This window comes from Pleurodeles waltl, chromosome 3_1, assembly GCF_031143425.1.
Source record: "Pleurodeles waltl isolate 20211129_DDA chromosome 3_1, aPleWal1.hap1.20221129, whole genome shotgun sequence".
In the NCBI taxonomy this organism is placed as follows: Eukaryota; Metazoa; Chordata; class Amphibia; order Caudata; family Salamandridae; genus Pleurodeles; species Pleurodeles waltl.
The window spans coordinates 1828504354-1828521194 of record NC_090440.1 but is presented as its reverse complement, the minus strand read 5'-3'; the positions used below and the strand labels follow the sequence as shown (position 1 = coordinate 1828521194).

Sequence of the window (16841 nt, the reverse complement as noted above, 5' to 3'; positions counted from 1 at the left end):
GATTTCAGTGGTCTGATTGCAATACTTTGGTGAGATTGCATGCACCCATCACCTTCTACAGCCATGGCTACTACACAGGTGGCCTGAATTTCCAAACCAAAAATACTAGCATTGGGAATCAAGACCGTACATTTTGTTTGAGAGATGGGTGTTCAACAATTTAGCTGTAGATGTAGAACTGAATTTTCACTGTGTCCGAAAGTTCTAAAAATGTGTGTACTCTCCTCTTAAAGATAAAGGAATATAGATATTCAACTCTCTTGACATGTGTGCCATGCTGTTCTACGACACCTTCAGCACATTTTAGCCTTTGGATCACTTTATATTTTAGAGCTTGTAGTTTTGCTTTTAATATTGTAGCACTGAATTTAACAATTCTAGCAAGATAAGTGCTGCAGGTGGCCTCTTGCAGGGATGGCCATTTTGGAATGTGTTTTCTAATAAAAAAAAACATAAAAGATGGCAGCCATTGTACGCGTTGGGAAACATGCATGCTCATGCGTTTTGACGCACTGCGGCCAGTTTGACATTTTCAGATTCACTTTTTCAGAATCTGCAGGTAGAAATGCCTCTCCGAAGTAAAAGTTACTTAACTTCAGTAATGATCTTTCTAGTGGGTAATCGGTCTGTCTGCAAATTTCTCACCAATCCAACCTACCTCTACATCGTGAAGGATGACCCCATTATAATAATAAAAAGGTTCCTAGTTAGTTATTCCCCTGCACCTTATCAGAATCGATGTACTCATCCTGTTTGCATCGTGAAAAAACAATGAAAACTAAGGTCTGTACACTGGAGTGGGTGCTTTATTGTTGCAGTGATGCCATTGTGGCCGGGTTCCCAATGCAGATACTGACTAATCCAATGCTGGATGGACAGTTATGATTTGTCTCTGACTTGTGTCAGGCAGTGCATGTCATAATCATGAGGAGTAGAATGCTTTGATATTTCCTGTTAACTTTTTTAATTGTAATACTCCTTTAATGTGTAAGTGCTTATGTATAACATATATATAAAAATGTGTTTCACACATCGGCTGCTCTTCGACTGTGGTGGAGTGTGAAACCCTATGTGGGAAACAGAAATAAATAATGATTTTTGTAGAATACCTTCAGTTTAGAATATATAGATTCGCATAGGTTTGTGAAGCACTACTTTAAGTACTGGTTGGTGTCCTGAAAAGTTGTACATCTCGAGCGTCCTAATACTACCTAAATATTTGTTTTCTCTGAAACGCTGATGAAAGGTGCTGTAACTGGAAATGTCTAAGCATTTGTTGAAAGGCACTCCGTAAGGTACCCTACGTTATCGTCAGTAAAACAATATCAAAATAGCACAAAATAAATACACAAGTCAACTCCACAACAACACAATAGACAACTCAGCAGTAGATCATAACAGGAAACGCCAAAGCAGCTATTAGAGAACACCACCAAAATGCAGCCACAAACAACTCAAAAACAATAAAACTTGAAACAGAAAACACAGTACATTACTACACAAAACAGCACAATTCTACAATAAAAACAACAAATGCAGTTCCATTGTGGTGTTACGTTGTGACAGTTTTGCACTTTTATTGGAATTGTTTGTATTGTCTCGTTGATGTTGTGTTTTGTTATGTCGTGTTGCTTTTGTCTTATTGTGTTGATCTGTTGCATTTTGTGTTATTGTTTTGTGTTACAATAACACAAAACTGATGTGTTGATTTTATTGGCGTGGTATTTGGGTATATTGTGTTATATTTTATCTTGTGTTTTATGTTATGTTAGACTGTATTTCTTTTGTGTTATTTTGATGTACTGTTGGATTGTGGTGATGTATTTGTTATTATGATAGCGTGTTGTTGCATCTCTCCTGCATACTGTCTGCTTTAACATGCGCAAACACTCTCACCACACAAAAACCCTGCTTTAATGATACAGTGATGAGAAATGTTTACACAAACCACTGTACTGCTTACCTCCAAGTACCTATACTAGAGGTGGTCCAAAATGTCCAGCCCCCTCTCTACCTGACCACTGCCCCCCTTACCTGCCGTGAAGGTAAGTAGAGAAAGACATTTGAACGTGCTTGGTTGAAAGTAAATTTCAAGCCTTTAGTTGGGACCAACAAAACTGCATAGCCGAAATACTGTGATGGGTATATGTGGTAGTCATATTTGACATATATATTGCCACCTAGTGTTAATGAACAGGACAATAGCAAAGGCTATTTGTAGGCAACTAGATATGTTAAAAGCTTACCCATCTCCATAAGGGGAAATAATAGTGTGCACATCTGTCGAGACTGCCCACAGAGAGAACCAGTTTCTACTAGTAACTAACTTTGTGAAGGAAGTTGTCTGCTACCGCTATTATTAGCAATACTATAACATATAAAAAAAGGTGGGCTTCTGCTCTGCCCTTTCTGTCTTATGCCTCATGCTATTACCTGATTTGATTTATCCTTTTCCTTTAGAAAGTAAGAGTTGAGGCACTATTTTACTTGCAATTATTTTTGTATTTTTCTCCACATCTGCTTTTTAGGGTCGAGCCTGCGTTGCATGCGCTCGCGCATGCGTATCGCAGCGAGACGCTTGTGGGTTTAGAAAAGGGCTCGTAGCCCTGTCGACGTCACGTTTTTTTTTTTATTGGTTCGTGGGCTTGCCTATTAAAATCTGCTTGCGTTCATTAGTCGAAGGCATGCATACGTCATGCCTTTTCCAGTGGCTAGCCCTCCTCGAGCACATCGACCAAGTGCAGAAAACATGCGAGGCTTGCTGTTTTCTGTCTGGCTCGTGGACTACTTTTTCTCAAATTTACTAACGCGATTTCGCTTGGCAGAAGTCGAGCGCTTTACATAGTTAATTGCACTTTTTCGGGTTACGTACATAAATGCACTTTTGCCGATAGGTGAAAAGTCGGGTTAGGAGTTTACAACGCTATCAGCTCTAACATGAGCAAACGCGAGACCCGTTGCATTGCAAATGCTTGTTTTATTTTGTCATTGCCATCTGTGTGTCAGGACTCGTATGTGTGTACATATTACAACATTAAAATCAAAACTATTGTCTTTGGCAATGCTTGTTTCTTTTATGGTGCTTTAAATTTAGTCTGTGTTTTGCCTAATATTGTTTCCGTTCTAATAACTTTAGAGTGGGCATTTCTTAAAGTCTAAATTAGCGTGCGACATCGCATTTTATTTTCTGGATGCTTTCAATATGGACGTTCAGTAATACTTGTCTACTTTTATTTTGTTTCGTGCAGAAATGCAAAGCAGGGACTCCTGCCCAGTCTGGAGGATCTGCTGTTTTATACTATTGCAGAGGGACAAGAAAAAATACCTGTTCATAAATTCATCACTGTAAGTGCCTATCACTTTTCATTATTATTTTCTCAATTTCAAACTGTCCAAGCTGTTTATTTTTACATTTTGGATGGTAACTGTTATCATTCTTATGCCTGTTGTGCGCTAGAATATTAGCTAAGCTTTGCTCGTCATGGGTGTCAACCACAATGGTCTAATCATCTTTGGTAGCTGGCGTGCAGGATGGCCTCATAAAGGTGGTCCGTATCTCTTTTAGGAGTATATACATCCTTCACATCTCATAATTCGAGTAGGGGAATTGGGATATCTAAGACGTCTTAAAATATCATCTGCGTTGTTTATTTTCTCGGCTAAAGAAGTGCATTCTCAGCAGCCCGCACCACAATATATACAACGAAATACAAACCCAACCTTTCCCTTCTCCCCTCACCAGTCTACACATCTGGTCGCCAGCCTCCAGGTATGCAACCATCACAAGTCCATCCTTTCCAAATGTTATCACAATTCTTTGGACATCCTACTCTTATAAATTGCTCTCACCTGTCTACAACACAGATCCATCTTCTTTTCCTAGTCTGTGAGCTTTGGGGCTCCTGCAGTTCCCCATCTACGTGCTATCTCCCTCTTAGCCAACAGAAATCCCAAATTAATTAATATTCGTTGATACGAAGTGGCTTCAGAGTCTGCCTAAATTCCTAACCAGACTAATGAAGCAGTCATCCCAATCTGAACCCTCGTATTTGCCTCCATCCTATCATGTATCTTCTCCCAACAGTTTTTTTTAGTGTGGGGCAATCCCAAAGGATGTGCAGGAAAGACTTGGGTTGTCCGCATTGTCTTAAACAGGACAAGGCAGGTATTTTCGCAAGATTGTGTAGGTGTATTCTGGTGTAGTAGTCCCTGTTCAGCAATCTGATTTGAATTTGTTTATAGCGTGCTTTAATCATCACCAACTTGGGGAATAGTAACGCCTCTACCTAGCCTTCATCCTCCAGCTCACCACTATCAGTCTACCATTTAATACATAGTGCTCCTAAATCTTTCAGAGTATTTCTCATAAGTATGTGGTCTTATGTGAGCAAAATCATTTTTCCTCTCCAGAGGACCGTCCAATAACCTATAGTCTAGCGCATGGGTACTCACAAACATTTTCCTAGGGGCCACAAATTTTGGTCTGTGGTGTGACCGAGGGCCACACTGATGCTAGCAGCGTGGCAATCGAAGGGAGGAGGGGGCTCTTGATGAGGAAGGGTGTGGCGTTATGGTGGGTGTAGGGGGCAGCAAAGCATATAGATCTAGTGGCTGAATCGCTCAATGTGAAACCAGAATTTTTTTTCTTCATTACTGTATGTAGGAGGACTTCACAATGCATGACTTCAGAATGTGCGCTGTGCGAACCGTTCTCCTGTGTTTGATTTATTAAACTATGAAGTTGTTCATTTACAATAGCAAATCAGGCCAATCAAAGAGTGCAGATAACTGACTTGCCTATTAATTCACTACTGACATTGTTATTAAGGTGGGGGTAAGAATGAATGTTTCTGAACCTATGTTTGAAATCTATTGTTCTTTAAAAAAATACTTCTCCATGCACTGATATAATCTGATGTAGTAAAATGAAATGTTCCTGCATGTAAATGAAATACACTATTTTGAATTTTTAAGAACCCTTATCATAGTTGCAGACATTTGCTGTAAGGTAATAAGGCTGTAAGGTAATAAAACTAATATAAAGGGAAGTGTTCCTGCTGTTAAGCGGGTCAGGACAAATTCCTTGCTTCCTTTCTTTATCTTCAATAGTGTTTAAATAAAGTATTGCCTGTTAAGTCGGGTAAACAGCAGTCTAGTGCTACTGCTGCACTTGGGGGCCGCATGTAAAGGTCGAAAGGGCCGCATGCGGCCCCCGGGCCGTACTTTGAGTATCACTGGTTTAGCGGGAAGGACTCCGTAGTTACCTTCCCTACCACACTTCACTTAGTCAGGGCATGGTGCAGTTGTATATATCTGAATATTTGAGAGGGTTGCATTTGGTATTCCATTTGGAGATGTGAAAATGGTGCCATGCCATCCCACACATCTGTCAACGTACTTATTCCAATCAGATCCCATTGTCTACATCCTGTCAGTGTTGTAACATCCTCTAGTTATGTACCCAGCCAAAATGGGGCTTCTGGGGTCAGTTGCACCTTCCAGCCCATCTCTCTATGCAACTTAAGCCACACGTCTACTGTTAAACTAGTGGCTGGGGGAGCTTCCCCTCTCAGCTTCCCACCATAGAAAACGTGCAAGTAACCTTTCTTCCCCATCATTTCCCTATCCATTCAGAGTGTTGGATGCGTCATTGGGTACGATGACGCAAGATGGTACTTTCCTACACATATTAAGTGGGTAAATCCCTAATTTTCCCCGTGGGTACGTGGGAGGCGAGACAGGCTCTTCTGCTGTCATTACGGATTGAAAGGACACATTTTAAATACCTGCTGCCATTACGGATTGAAAGGACCCAATTGTTAAATACAGATAAATGTCTCGCTTCATAATATCATTTTATATAAGGGAGGGCTATTCCTACTTTATACGTAGAAAGCTATAAGGTAGCAAATGCTATTCTGGAAGCACTTCCCTGCCATAAAAGAGTTCATAGAAAACCATCAGTCTCACGAAAAAAATGTGTAGATAGCCTATAGGGATTATTCTGTAATGCAGAAAGAAATCTAGGGACTGCCACCATTTTGAATAGTGCCGCTCTCCCCATCTAGAAAAGGGGCAAACCTTTCCAATGCTTAACATCCCTCCCCAGATTCTGCAACTAGGGTATGATATTATCCTCATAGTGCATTGTCTCAGACCTAGATTTCCAAAGCCCCAGGTATTTAAAATGTGTCCTTTCAATCCGTAATGGCAGCAGAAGAGCCTGTCTCGCCTCCCACGTACCCACTGGGAAAATTAGGGATTTACCCAGTTAATATGTGTAGGAAAGTACCATCTTGCCTGGCATGTTACCCCCCATATTTCACTGTATATATGTTTTAGTCTATGTGTCACTGGGACCCTGCCAGGCAGGGCCCCAGTGCTTATAAATATGTGCCCTGTATGTGTACCCTGTGTGATGCCTAACTGTCTCACTGAGGCTTGCTAAACAGAACCTCAGTGGTTATGCTCTCTCTGCTTTCCAGATTTGTCAGTAACAGGCTAAGTGACTAAATTTACCAATTCACATTGGCATACTGGTACACCCATATAATTCCCTAGTATATGGTACTAAGGTACCCAGGGTATTGGGGTTCCAGGAGATCCCTATGGGCTGCAGCATTTATTTTGCCACCCATAGGGAGCTCTGACAATTCTTACACAGGCCTGCCAGTGTAGCCTGAGTAAAATAACATCCACGTTATTTCACAGCCATTTACCACTGCACTTAAGTAACTTATAAGTCACCTATATGTCTAACCTTCACCTGGTGAAGGTTGGGTGCAAAGTTACTTAGTGTGTGGGCACCCTGGCACTAGCCTGCACCCACATCGTTCAGGGCAAATTCCCCGGACTTTGTGAGTGCGGGGACACCATTACACGCGTGCACTGTACATAGGTCACTACCTATGTACAGCGTCACAATGGTAACTCCGAACATAGCCATGTAACATGTCTAAGATCATGGAATTGCCACCCCAATGCCATTCTGGCATTGGGGGGATAATCTCATGATCCCCCGGGTCTCTAGCACAGAACCCGGGTACTGCCAAACTGCCTTTCCGGGGTCTCCACTGCAGATGCTGCTGCTGCCAACCCCTCAGACAGGTTTCTGCCCTCCTGGGGTCCAGGCAGCCCTGGCCCAAGAAGGCAGAACAAAGGACTTCCTCTGAGAGAGGGTGTAACACCCTCTCCCTTTGGAAATAGGTGTGAGGGCTGGGGAGGAGTAGCCTCCCCCAGCCTCTGGAAATGCTCTGATGGGCACAGATGATACCCATCTCTGCATAAGCCACTATACACCGGTTCAGGGATCCCCCAGCCCTGCTCTGGCGCGAAACTGGACAAAGGAAAGGGGAGTGACTACTCCCCTGACCTGCACCTCCCAGGGGAGGTGCCCAGAGCTCCTCCAGTGTGTCCCAGACACCTGCCATCTTGGAAACAGAGGTTTTTGTGGCACACTGGACTGCTCTGAGTGGCCAGTGCCAGCAGGTGACGTCAGATGCTCCTCCTGATAGGCTCTTACCTCTCTTGGTAGCCAATCTTCCTTCCTATGTAGCCAAACCTCGTTTTCTGGCTATTTAGGGTCTCTGCTTTGGGGATCTCACCAGATAACGAATGCAAGAGCTCACCAGAGTTCCTCTGCATCTCCCTCTTCACCTTCTGCTATAGGATCGACCGCTGACTGCTCAGGACGCCTGCAAAACCACAACAAAGTAGCAAGACAACTACTAGCAACCTTGTATCGCTTCATCCTGCCGGCTTTCTCGCCTGTTTCCTGGTGGTGCATGCTCTGGGGGTAGCCTGCCTCCTCTCTGCACCAGGAGCTCTGAAGAAATCTCCCTTGGGTCGACGGAATCTTCCCCCTGCAACCGCAGGCAACAAAAGACTGTATCACCGGTCCTCTGGGTCCCCTCTCAGCACGACGAGCGTGGTCCCTGGAACTCAGCAACTCTGTCCAAGTGACTCCCACAGTCCAGTGACTATTCAGTCCAAGTTTGGTGGAGGTAAGTCCTTGCCTCCCCACGCTAGACTGCATGGCTGGGTACCGCGTGATTTGCAGCTGCTCTGGCTCCTGTGCACTCTTTCAGGATTTCCTTCGTGCACAGCCAAGCCTGGGTCCCCGACACTCTAACCTGCAGTGCACAACCTTCTGAGTTGTCCTCCGGCATCGTGGGACTCCCTTTTGTGACTTCGGGTGGACTCCGGTTCACTCTTCTTCCAAGTGCCTGTTCAGGTACTTCTGCAGGTGCTGCCTGCTTCTGTGAGGGCTCCCTGACTTGCTGGGCACCCCCTCTGTCTCCTCATCCAAGTGGCGACATCCTGGTCCCTCCTGGGCCACAGCAGCATCCAAAAACCCTATCCGCGACCCTTGCAACTAGCAAGGCTTGTTTGCGGTCTTATTGCGTGGAAACACCTCTGCAAGCTTCTTCACGACGTGGGACATCCATCCTCCAAAGGGGAAGTTCCTAGTCCGCTTCGTTCTTGCAGAACACTAAGCTTCTTCCAACAGGTGCAGCTTCCTTGCACCCTCAGCTTGCATTTCCTGGGCTCTTGCCCACTCTCGACACTGTCGTGACTCTTGGACGTGGTCCTCTTGTCTTACAGGTACTCAGGTCCGGAAATCCACTGTTGTTGCATTGCTGGTGTTTGTTCTTCCTGCAGAATCCCCCTATCTGTGCTCTCTGGGGGTAGTAGGTGCACTTTTACACCTACCTTTCAGGGTCTTGGGGGTGGGCTACTTTTCTAACCCTCACTGTTTTCTTACAGTCCCAGCGACCCTCTACAAGCTCACATAGGTTTGGGGTCCATTCGTGGTTCGCATTCCACTTTTGGAGTATATGGTTGTGTTGCCCCAATACCTATGTGCTCCTATTGCAATCTACTGTAATTTTACACTGCTTGCATTACTTTTCTTGCTATTACCTGCATAATTTTGGTTTGTGTACATATATCTTGTGTATATAACTTATCCTCATACTGAGGGTACTCACTGAGATACTTTTGGCATATTGTCATAAAAATAAAGTACCTTTATTTTTAGTACTTCTGTGTATTGTGTTTTCTTATGATATTGTGCATATGAAACCAGTGGTATAGTAGGAGCTTTACATGTCTCCTAGTTCAGCCTAAGCTGCTTTGCCATAGCTACCTTCTATCAGCCTAAGCTGCTAGAAACACCTCTTCTACACTAATAAGGGATAACTGGACCTGGCACAAGGTGTAAGTACCTCTGGTACCCACTACAAGCCAGGCCAGCCTCCTACAATATGCAGGCCGGAATATTCCCCGAAGATATCAAATATTTCTCTAATTCTATTGAGAATACTATATGGATCTGCGAGATATAACAACACATCATCAACTTACACTGAAGTCTGCTCGTCACATGATGGATCCCACCTCCGACCTTCAATTTGCGCATCCAGCCTCACCCATTCCGTTAATGTTTCTATTGTTAACACGAACAACAATGGCGACAAAGGAAATATATTAGAAAGGAGTCCGTTTACCTTCACTCTCGCTTAGGGAGCAATGTAGAACAAACTAATTCAGTTAAGAAACTTTGGCCCAAATCTCATTTTTACTAGCAGTGCAAACATGCAGCCACTCTACCAAATCAAATACCTGTGGGCGTCCAGAGAGACCACTGCCAATGGCATCCGTAAGCCTGCCACTGCTGCCATGTTATATAATCACTTAAGATTATAATGTGTAGATTTGGTGTGGCATAAACCCGTTCTGGGTATACCAAATCTGGTATTACAACCATAAGTCCTGTAAATACTTTTGCCAGTACTTTAGCCACCATGTTAAGCAGTGAGATAGGCCTATATGAGTCCCATTTACCCGCAAGTTTCCCTGGTTTAAAAATGGGAAACCACCATTGACGTTCCTATGTCCCCTGGCAATTCACCATTTTCACCTTATGTCCTGGGGAGTCCGCTACATGTGATTCACCCCCAGTTGAAACCATGCAAGTAATTTCCCCGCTTTATTGCTCCCTTCATATGTTCTCCACTGTTTAGCTTGATGTAGTAATTTACCCTCCATTTGTTACTACCATTTTATACTCTGCTCTTATCTGATAGAAACTTCTAGTTGCAGATTCCTTACCTTAGAATTTCCCCAGGCGTCAGTCTGGATCTGGAGATTTTTCTCAAGTAGTACCCCTGTGCCCCGTTAGGTGCCATCAGCAGGCTCAGCGTCCATCGTCATCATCGTCTGCACTGGATATGCTGCACCCGGTCCTATATAGGTGCCACCCTGACATGTTGATGTCAGTTCTTTACTTTACGTGCCAGCCAGTGCTGATCCGAAGAAAGAGCTACCTACCGCTTAGTCACTTTTTGACTGGTCTTTTTTGAGTATATCTACTTAAGGTGTGTCAAGGATGTCTTCGCGTAACACAGGGTTAGAAACCTGTGGATCCTGCCATTGGGCAATGTCCGTGACAGATCATCACCTTGTGTGCCTTTGTTTCTGGAGGGCGACCCGAAGTCGTGCTCTGAGTGCCGGGCCATGAATCTGAAGGCTTTGAGGGAGCGGTCCCTAAAGCTGATGTCGGCCTGACACTTGACTCCGCGTCAGTCCCGATCATAGTCGAGAGGATGGTCTCAGGATAGGTTGCTGAGTCCCTCCTCTTTGTCATCCTGCCCAAAGTCCTCTGGACGATCGGATAAGTTGAGGCATAAGAAGTTGAAGAAGGCGCAACGTTCTTCAATTCAATTTTATTTATTTATGTTTTGGAAATCGAGGTCCACATAATAAAACAAGATAAGACATAAAAAGATGAAGAAGGCATAAAATATCAAAATATACATTAATCATTAAATAACTGGCCGAAATGTAAATATAATAATAATAATATAATAAAATAATAAGAGCGGTTTGATCAGTTGATCCTGCACAATTGTGGCTTCCCTGAACCGAACCTCTGATCATACCACCTCTCGCCAATATCTTCCTTCGACCAACCAAAAAGAACTATTTGCATCTTTAAAATTTTTTAAAAAACATTTTTTTTAAAATTAACGCTATAACAAAAAAATTCATTTGTAGGGGAGTACAAGGCTTGGAGAAACTCTGGTGCCGACATCAGAGAGAACTGAAAACAGATGGCTCTTAGCCATTTACGCCGATGGGGGTAAGGGAAGGACAAGCAAATAGAACATGATTTAGGTCTTGAGGTTCGGCAAAGCAGAAATTGCACTCTTTAGTTGAACCATACCATGTTGCCAACAATACATTTAAAGGTAACAATCCCAATCGCAGAAGCAACTAAAACCACCTCACCCAATGCTGTAAGTTCCAGTTTACGCAAGGTTGTGCTTTTTTTTGCTAATAAGGATTTTGATAAAATCGAGAACGTTCTCCTTTTTGCACAGCTCTCTAGGTCCAATCGATGACTTAAGGACCAAGTTGCCTGTTTTAGGCTGCTTTTCAATTGCGGGGAAGGAATAGCCAAGACCTGCTTAAAATCTACTTCGAACATTTCTAGGGCGTACGTAAGATTCTTAGAGAAGGTATACCTGAAGATATTATTTTCTGCAAAGATTTGTTTTTGCAGTAAGGCCCTCAGAGTATTATCCTCTGCTTTGAGAGAAGCAGCCCAACGGATGACCCCGGCGAGACCCTGGGCAAACACACTTCTTAAGCCCAATTCCAACCTTAGGGCAGCCACCGAAACAGCTGTATTTACTCAAAATTCCACTTAAGTCTAGTTGACAGCAGACAGGCCACACCTCCCTTGGCATGCCCCCTCCTAGACGGGGTAGCCTTGCAATAGATTAAAAAATCATCATCCCACAATAGATCTCCATCGGACCATGTCTCCTGAAGGCAAATCATATCGGGTTTTAGGGAGCTAAGGGACAATAACTTTTTTCCTGCTATATTCCAGGAGATGATATTTAGGCCTGCGCTAGTTAAAGTAGCTGGATAGAGGTCTGGACCTCCACACCTGAGACATGATGCCTGGGAGCCAACTCCACCCATCCAGATCAGAGACGCTTTGGTCAGGAAGAGCCTGTATCTCCCGCACAAACTCCTGTCTGTTGTTTCCAACTAATGAGACTTTAAGGGCCTGCATGTCCATCCTGGACCTAAACTCACAATGGCCAGGCTGATTGTATAACTTAGATACTGGATAGCAGTCTGTGGGCCTAGCTAAGATTTTTTTCCCCACCCCTCTTATCGCCATCCCCAGTAAGACTAGAGCCAGGAAAATGAACCACATCAATGCCCTGGCATTGCAGATAGTCAGCATTTTGGAGGACCAAGTTCATCACACGCTTACAGTGAAATGTAATCCTCGATTTACAGCCTTCATCATAGTCTAATAATGAAACCAGAGCAATTTCATCACTTTGAATTGAGTTCAGTGCGTTAGTCTGAAAAGCAATTTAACATAGTGGATCTCTTCAAAATTAGGTCAACATCGAAAAGGGGGATAACATCTAAAGTGAGGGAGGCCCCATAGTGACACCCTGCACTGGGAACCTGCATCCAAGGGGCATCCTTAATGTCTACTGTGGGCCTCAAAGGCAAGAATACTGGAGCTGTTGGGTTCAGTGCAGGAGACCACCCAAGAGCAAGGGGCGGGGAGCACCCTCCTGGGATCCCACCCATGCTCCATTGGAGATGACAAAGTTCGTAAAGTTGGCCCTGGAGAGGGTCAAGGCTTCATAGTATGCTGAACGATCTAATTTAAAGGCTCCAGACAAGCTTGTGAGGAATCACTCAACTGAGGAAAATTGACTTTTCTTCAGCTTTTTTTACTGAACCTTCAGGTCGGCTTTTTTTAGATTAACTCACTTTAAAGGGTCTTCCTCTTACATTTCTTGTTTTTCTTGTATTTTCCTTACACTCTTATTGAAGGAGACTGCCTATCCCTGGAGTCCTTCTTGTGGTTAGATCGAAATTTGAAGATTGGAAATATCTCCTGGGCAGCAGGGTTAAGATTTTCCTCTTGCTTAGCAATATCTTGCGGTAAATCAAAGATAAATCTGATAAAGTCCACAGGACTATCCAGCGGGACCTCTTATCAAGTGGTTTATTTGTGTGAGGTTTAGAGGTTTGAGTACTTGCCTCGGCTCTGGAGCGCCTACTAGGAGAGTTCTGTTCTTTTGTGGACAATAATGTCAGTGGTGCCACGGATCATACCTCACAAGGGTCTATGAGCAGATGCCCATTTTTGTGGTCTTTAGTCAGCTCCTTCAAAATAGCTGTTACTAATTCAAGGATACAGTCTGATCCACCTACAAATTTCTCCAGCAATTTTAGGGTAGAAGAGAGCAGATCTTCCAAGCTATTCAAGTAGGCGGGGAGCCTAACCTCCAGATCTTGGGGCTGACTAGGCAATACATTACTTGGATCATGGGCTAAGCTTGTGGAAAGATGAGAATAGACAGAGTCATTTATAGAGGTAGGACTATTGAACAGTTGTAGACATATGGAACGGGGTGCAGGCAGAGGTCCCCCAGAAGGCAAAGAGTGGTCCTTTACCATATGCCAGTATTTGCTACAGAAATTTAAGTCCAAATCGGGCAGGGTAAAGTCATGAAGGTCATTAACCGACTAATCTGTGCTCTTTAACTGAGCACCAGACTCTTGAGGTGCTAACGTGAACTGCTCCAGCAGTGGAGAATTAGCAAACCACAGGTGGAGGGAGAGGGAGGGGAAAGGAGGCTGCAATCCAGGCAGGGTTAGGCCGTTCTGAGAACCCTGAGTATGCTCCTTGGTTACTGACGGAAGTACCGGGAAGCTTGCTCCTCCAATACCTCAGAGTCTCCCCCTGAACTGATCTCCACTTGGAAAACATCTTTTAAGGCCTTGTTTGAGGCGGATTCATTTGACTCCAAACCCTCAGTCGGGTCAACAAACATGTCGCTCTTCAGCTCTACCTGGGAAGATTTACCTTTTCTCCCAGAAGGAGAATAGTTGGCTCTGACCTTTTAGCTGAATAGCCGAGATGCCTTTATTTCGAAGAGGGTTAGATCTAGTTTTTACACAGGACCTTCCAGGCAACAAACGTCCGGAACGGAGTTTCTTTAAGGTCATAGTTTCCTCCTCGGAGATCCTCCAAGGTCAAAGGTAAGGTAGAATGGGAAAATCAAGCGGGTGCGTCAACTCAGGCTTAAAGACAGGAAGGCCTGTAGAGAGTACGACTGACAGGTAGGGACCACTGCCTCAGCACAATTATTGAGCACAGCCTCACCCTCTGCCTCTCTACTGCCGTATTCTGATTTTAAACAGCCTAGGCGGGGGGGCCACGAGCCTGCTCCGAAGTACTCTGCTGTAAAACCAAGCAATATTGTACTGCCGCCGTTGAGTGTTGTTAAACTGTGAGGTGATGAGTGGGGCGACTATGAAGGTCAGATGGAGTTCTACTCCCTTTGCCCTCTCTGCCCTCCTTTTTATCAGCCAGCCAGCCAATCGTTCTGATGCGTGGATTCCAAATCGAGCCTCAGCGAGACCCCCAGGGTTCAGCGGGATCGGTGAGGGTCAGCAAAGGCAGGACAAATCTGTGATGTGCTGTGGTTATGGGGGCACAAGCACGTTCCGCGTGGATTCCAAAACGGGCCTCAGGGAGCGCTCAACAGTATCCATAAGGCGCACTCCAGATCAGAGGCCAAAGCTATGTCACGCGTAGCGTTCTCGGAGCCCTGGGTCTTAGAGTGGGACTCACCGGTCCGATGCACTCATCTTGGCTCGGAAAGCAGGTGGATTTTTGGTGGACTTTTTGCGGTCAACTTTTCAACTTCAGTTCGGCTGTGGTCTCTGCTAGGTCGCAGGGCCAGGGGCACGGACCCAGGATTGCCAGATGGCTGGAAAAAAGACGCCGGACTGACCTCTGATCCTGCTTTAACTCTACTGCTCCGCACGCGGCTGCTGCTGTGCTCCACTCGGCCCTGCTGCTTGGCCGCAAACTCCGCTCACTCTCCGCACGCTCATCCGTCCGTAACCACAGTCACTATTCCGCTCCTGTCATGCTATGAACTGCGTCCAATAGCTGTCAATTCAGCTTTCCGTCAAAAACACTCCATCCTCACGCGTGACCTCCTTCCTGATAGCACAAACGTTGTGTCGGTCTTTGGTACCAGTTTTTTCAAGATTCTTTTAGGCATCTCGTCCTTCCTTTCTCTAAAAAGGAAAAAGAACTCGGTCTCATTACTGTGCCCAGAAACAACGTTCAACTTCACCTCGTCCGTCGGCCGATGAGACAAGGAAGCGTTGTGGATCTAGGCCTGTCCCTGCGGAACCTCCGTCTGCCGAGTGTCAGGGAGCCGGAGCAACCCATGTCTAACCTAAGGAGTTTTATGAGGCCATTCGCCTCCTTTTTAGGCCGCACAGGGTCAAAAGGGTCCCCTTTGAGTTCCGTGCCAGCAATCCGTTTCTGGATCTGGACCGATGTGGGTTGACCTTCCGCAGCACCAGTTCTGACATTGGCGCTCCCGTTGCAGCTCGTGCCCCCTTGCTGTGCCATTGCCATCCTCATTGCTGACTCCGACACAGAGCCAGATGGGCGTCGTATAATGCCGACTCTGGCACTGACATGGGCTTTGCCCCCATGGCAGACCCTGAGCCTTATTCCTAATGGTTAGGTTACGGTGAGGAAAGGGAGGGGTCACTGGGCCTTTAAGAATACCAGCTCCAAAGCCCCATGGACTGGCATAAGGACCTGGGTGAAACCAGTGGACTGGATGCCTCTCATATACTTGCATGCTATCTCACACTACTGTGGCTACAAAGGAGGGAGCTTCATATTCAGTGGTGGAGTGGAAAGTGGCTGAGGTCCTGGACCTCGAGCTGCCTTCGGGGGCTGTCAGCACCAACCTTCTGACAGAGGTGCTTCAACCTAGGGCTTCCTCCTTGGAACCCTTTCTCCCCTTTAATGAAGCCCTTACGGATGTCTTTCTGAGTACCTGTTCCAAACCCAGCACGGGCTCCTGTGAAGAGTACAATTGCCCGCTGCCATCGCCCTGCACTGCCAGGCCAGGTCTTCCAGGTGTTGCTGTGCGCACTTTAAGTGGCCAGGGTATGCCCAGACGTGGGTCTCTCTCTTGCTGTGCCACTGGATTCAAGCTAGCCTGGCTCATGAGGGGTGATACCCCAAAATCGGTCCCAGGATGGTTATTTCAAGGCCAGGGAAGTCCTGGCCTGGCAGTTCGGACTGGACTATTCTCATGGGGAATAGGGTCACGACTGATTTGCATATGGCTGGGTCAAATTGGGGTGCCACAGTGAGCAAAAGAACAATTGATTCAACCCAGATCTGTGACTGGGGGTGAGTGTTTGAAATGTTTCTGCACTCCGTCCATCATCCTTTTGTGTTGCTAAAGTTGCCGTATGTGGCCAGGGTATGCCCAGACCCTTGCTCACTGTGCCTTTGGATTCAAGCTAGCCTGGCTCATGAGGGGTGATATCCCGAAACCGGTCCCAGGATGCTTGTTTCCCACCCAGGGAAAACCTGGCCTAGCAGTTCGGGCTGGACTTTTCCCATCTGCAGCAAGGTCAAGACTGATTTGCATATGGCTATATCCAAACTAGTGGTATGCTGAGCAAAAGAACAATGAATTTAGCCCAGAACAGTGACTGGGGATGAGAGTTTGAAAGTTTCAGCAGTCTCTCCATCATCCTTTTCTGTAGCAAGCTAATCTTATAGACATGCCCTTTGATGGCACCCGTCACTTCGGAGAGAAAGCGGACTCTACAAGCAAGCACTCAAGGATTCTCTTGTTATGGCCAGGACTTTGGACCTTCCAGCAGTCCCTTGTCCCTCTCAGTCTGTTTTTCAACCCTTTTGTGGCTATGGAAGGGACACCAAACCAGGTCCATTCCCC

General features: G+C 45.5%; 1 protein-coding gene across 3 annotated transcripts in view; it reads left to right on the top strand.

The window, feature by feature from the left end:
- The window catches only part of GLS (glutaminase), a 607111-nt gene that overhangs the window by 54435 nt on the left and 535835 nt on the right, over window positions 1–16841 (top strand). For all 3 annotated transcript variants that reach the window (XM_069225886.1, XM_069225887.1, XM_069225888.1), the window contains exon 2: window positions 3249–3345. In XM_069225886.1, the coding sequence (XP_069081987.1) occupies window positions 3249–3345 (97 nt within the window). The remainder of the gene's footprint in view (window positions 1–3248; window positions 3346–16841) is intronic.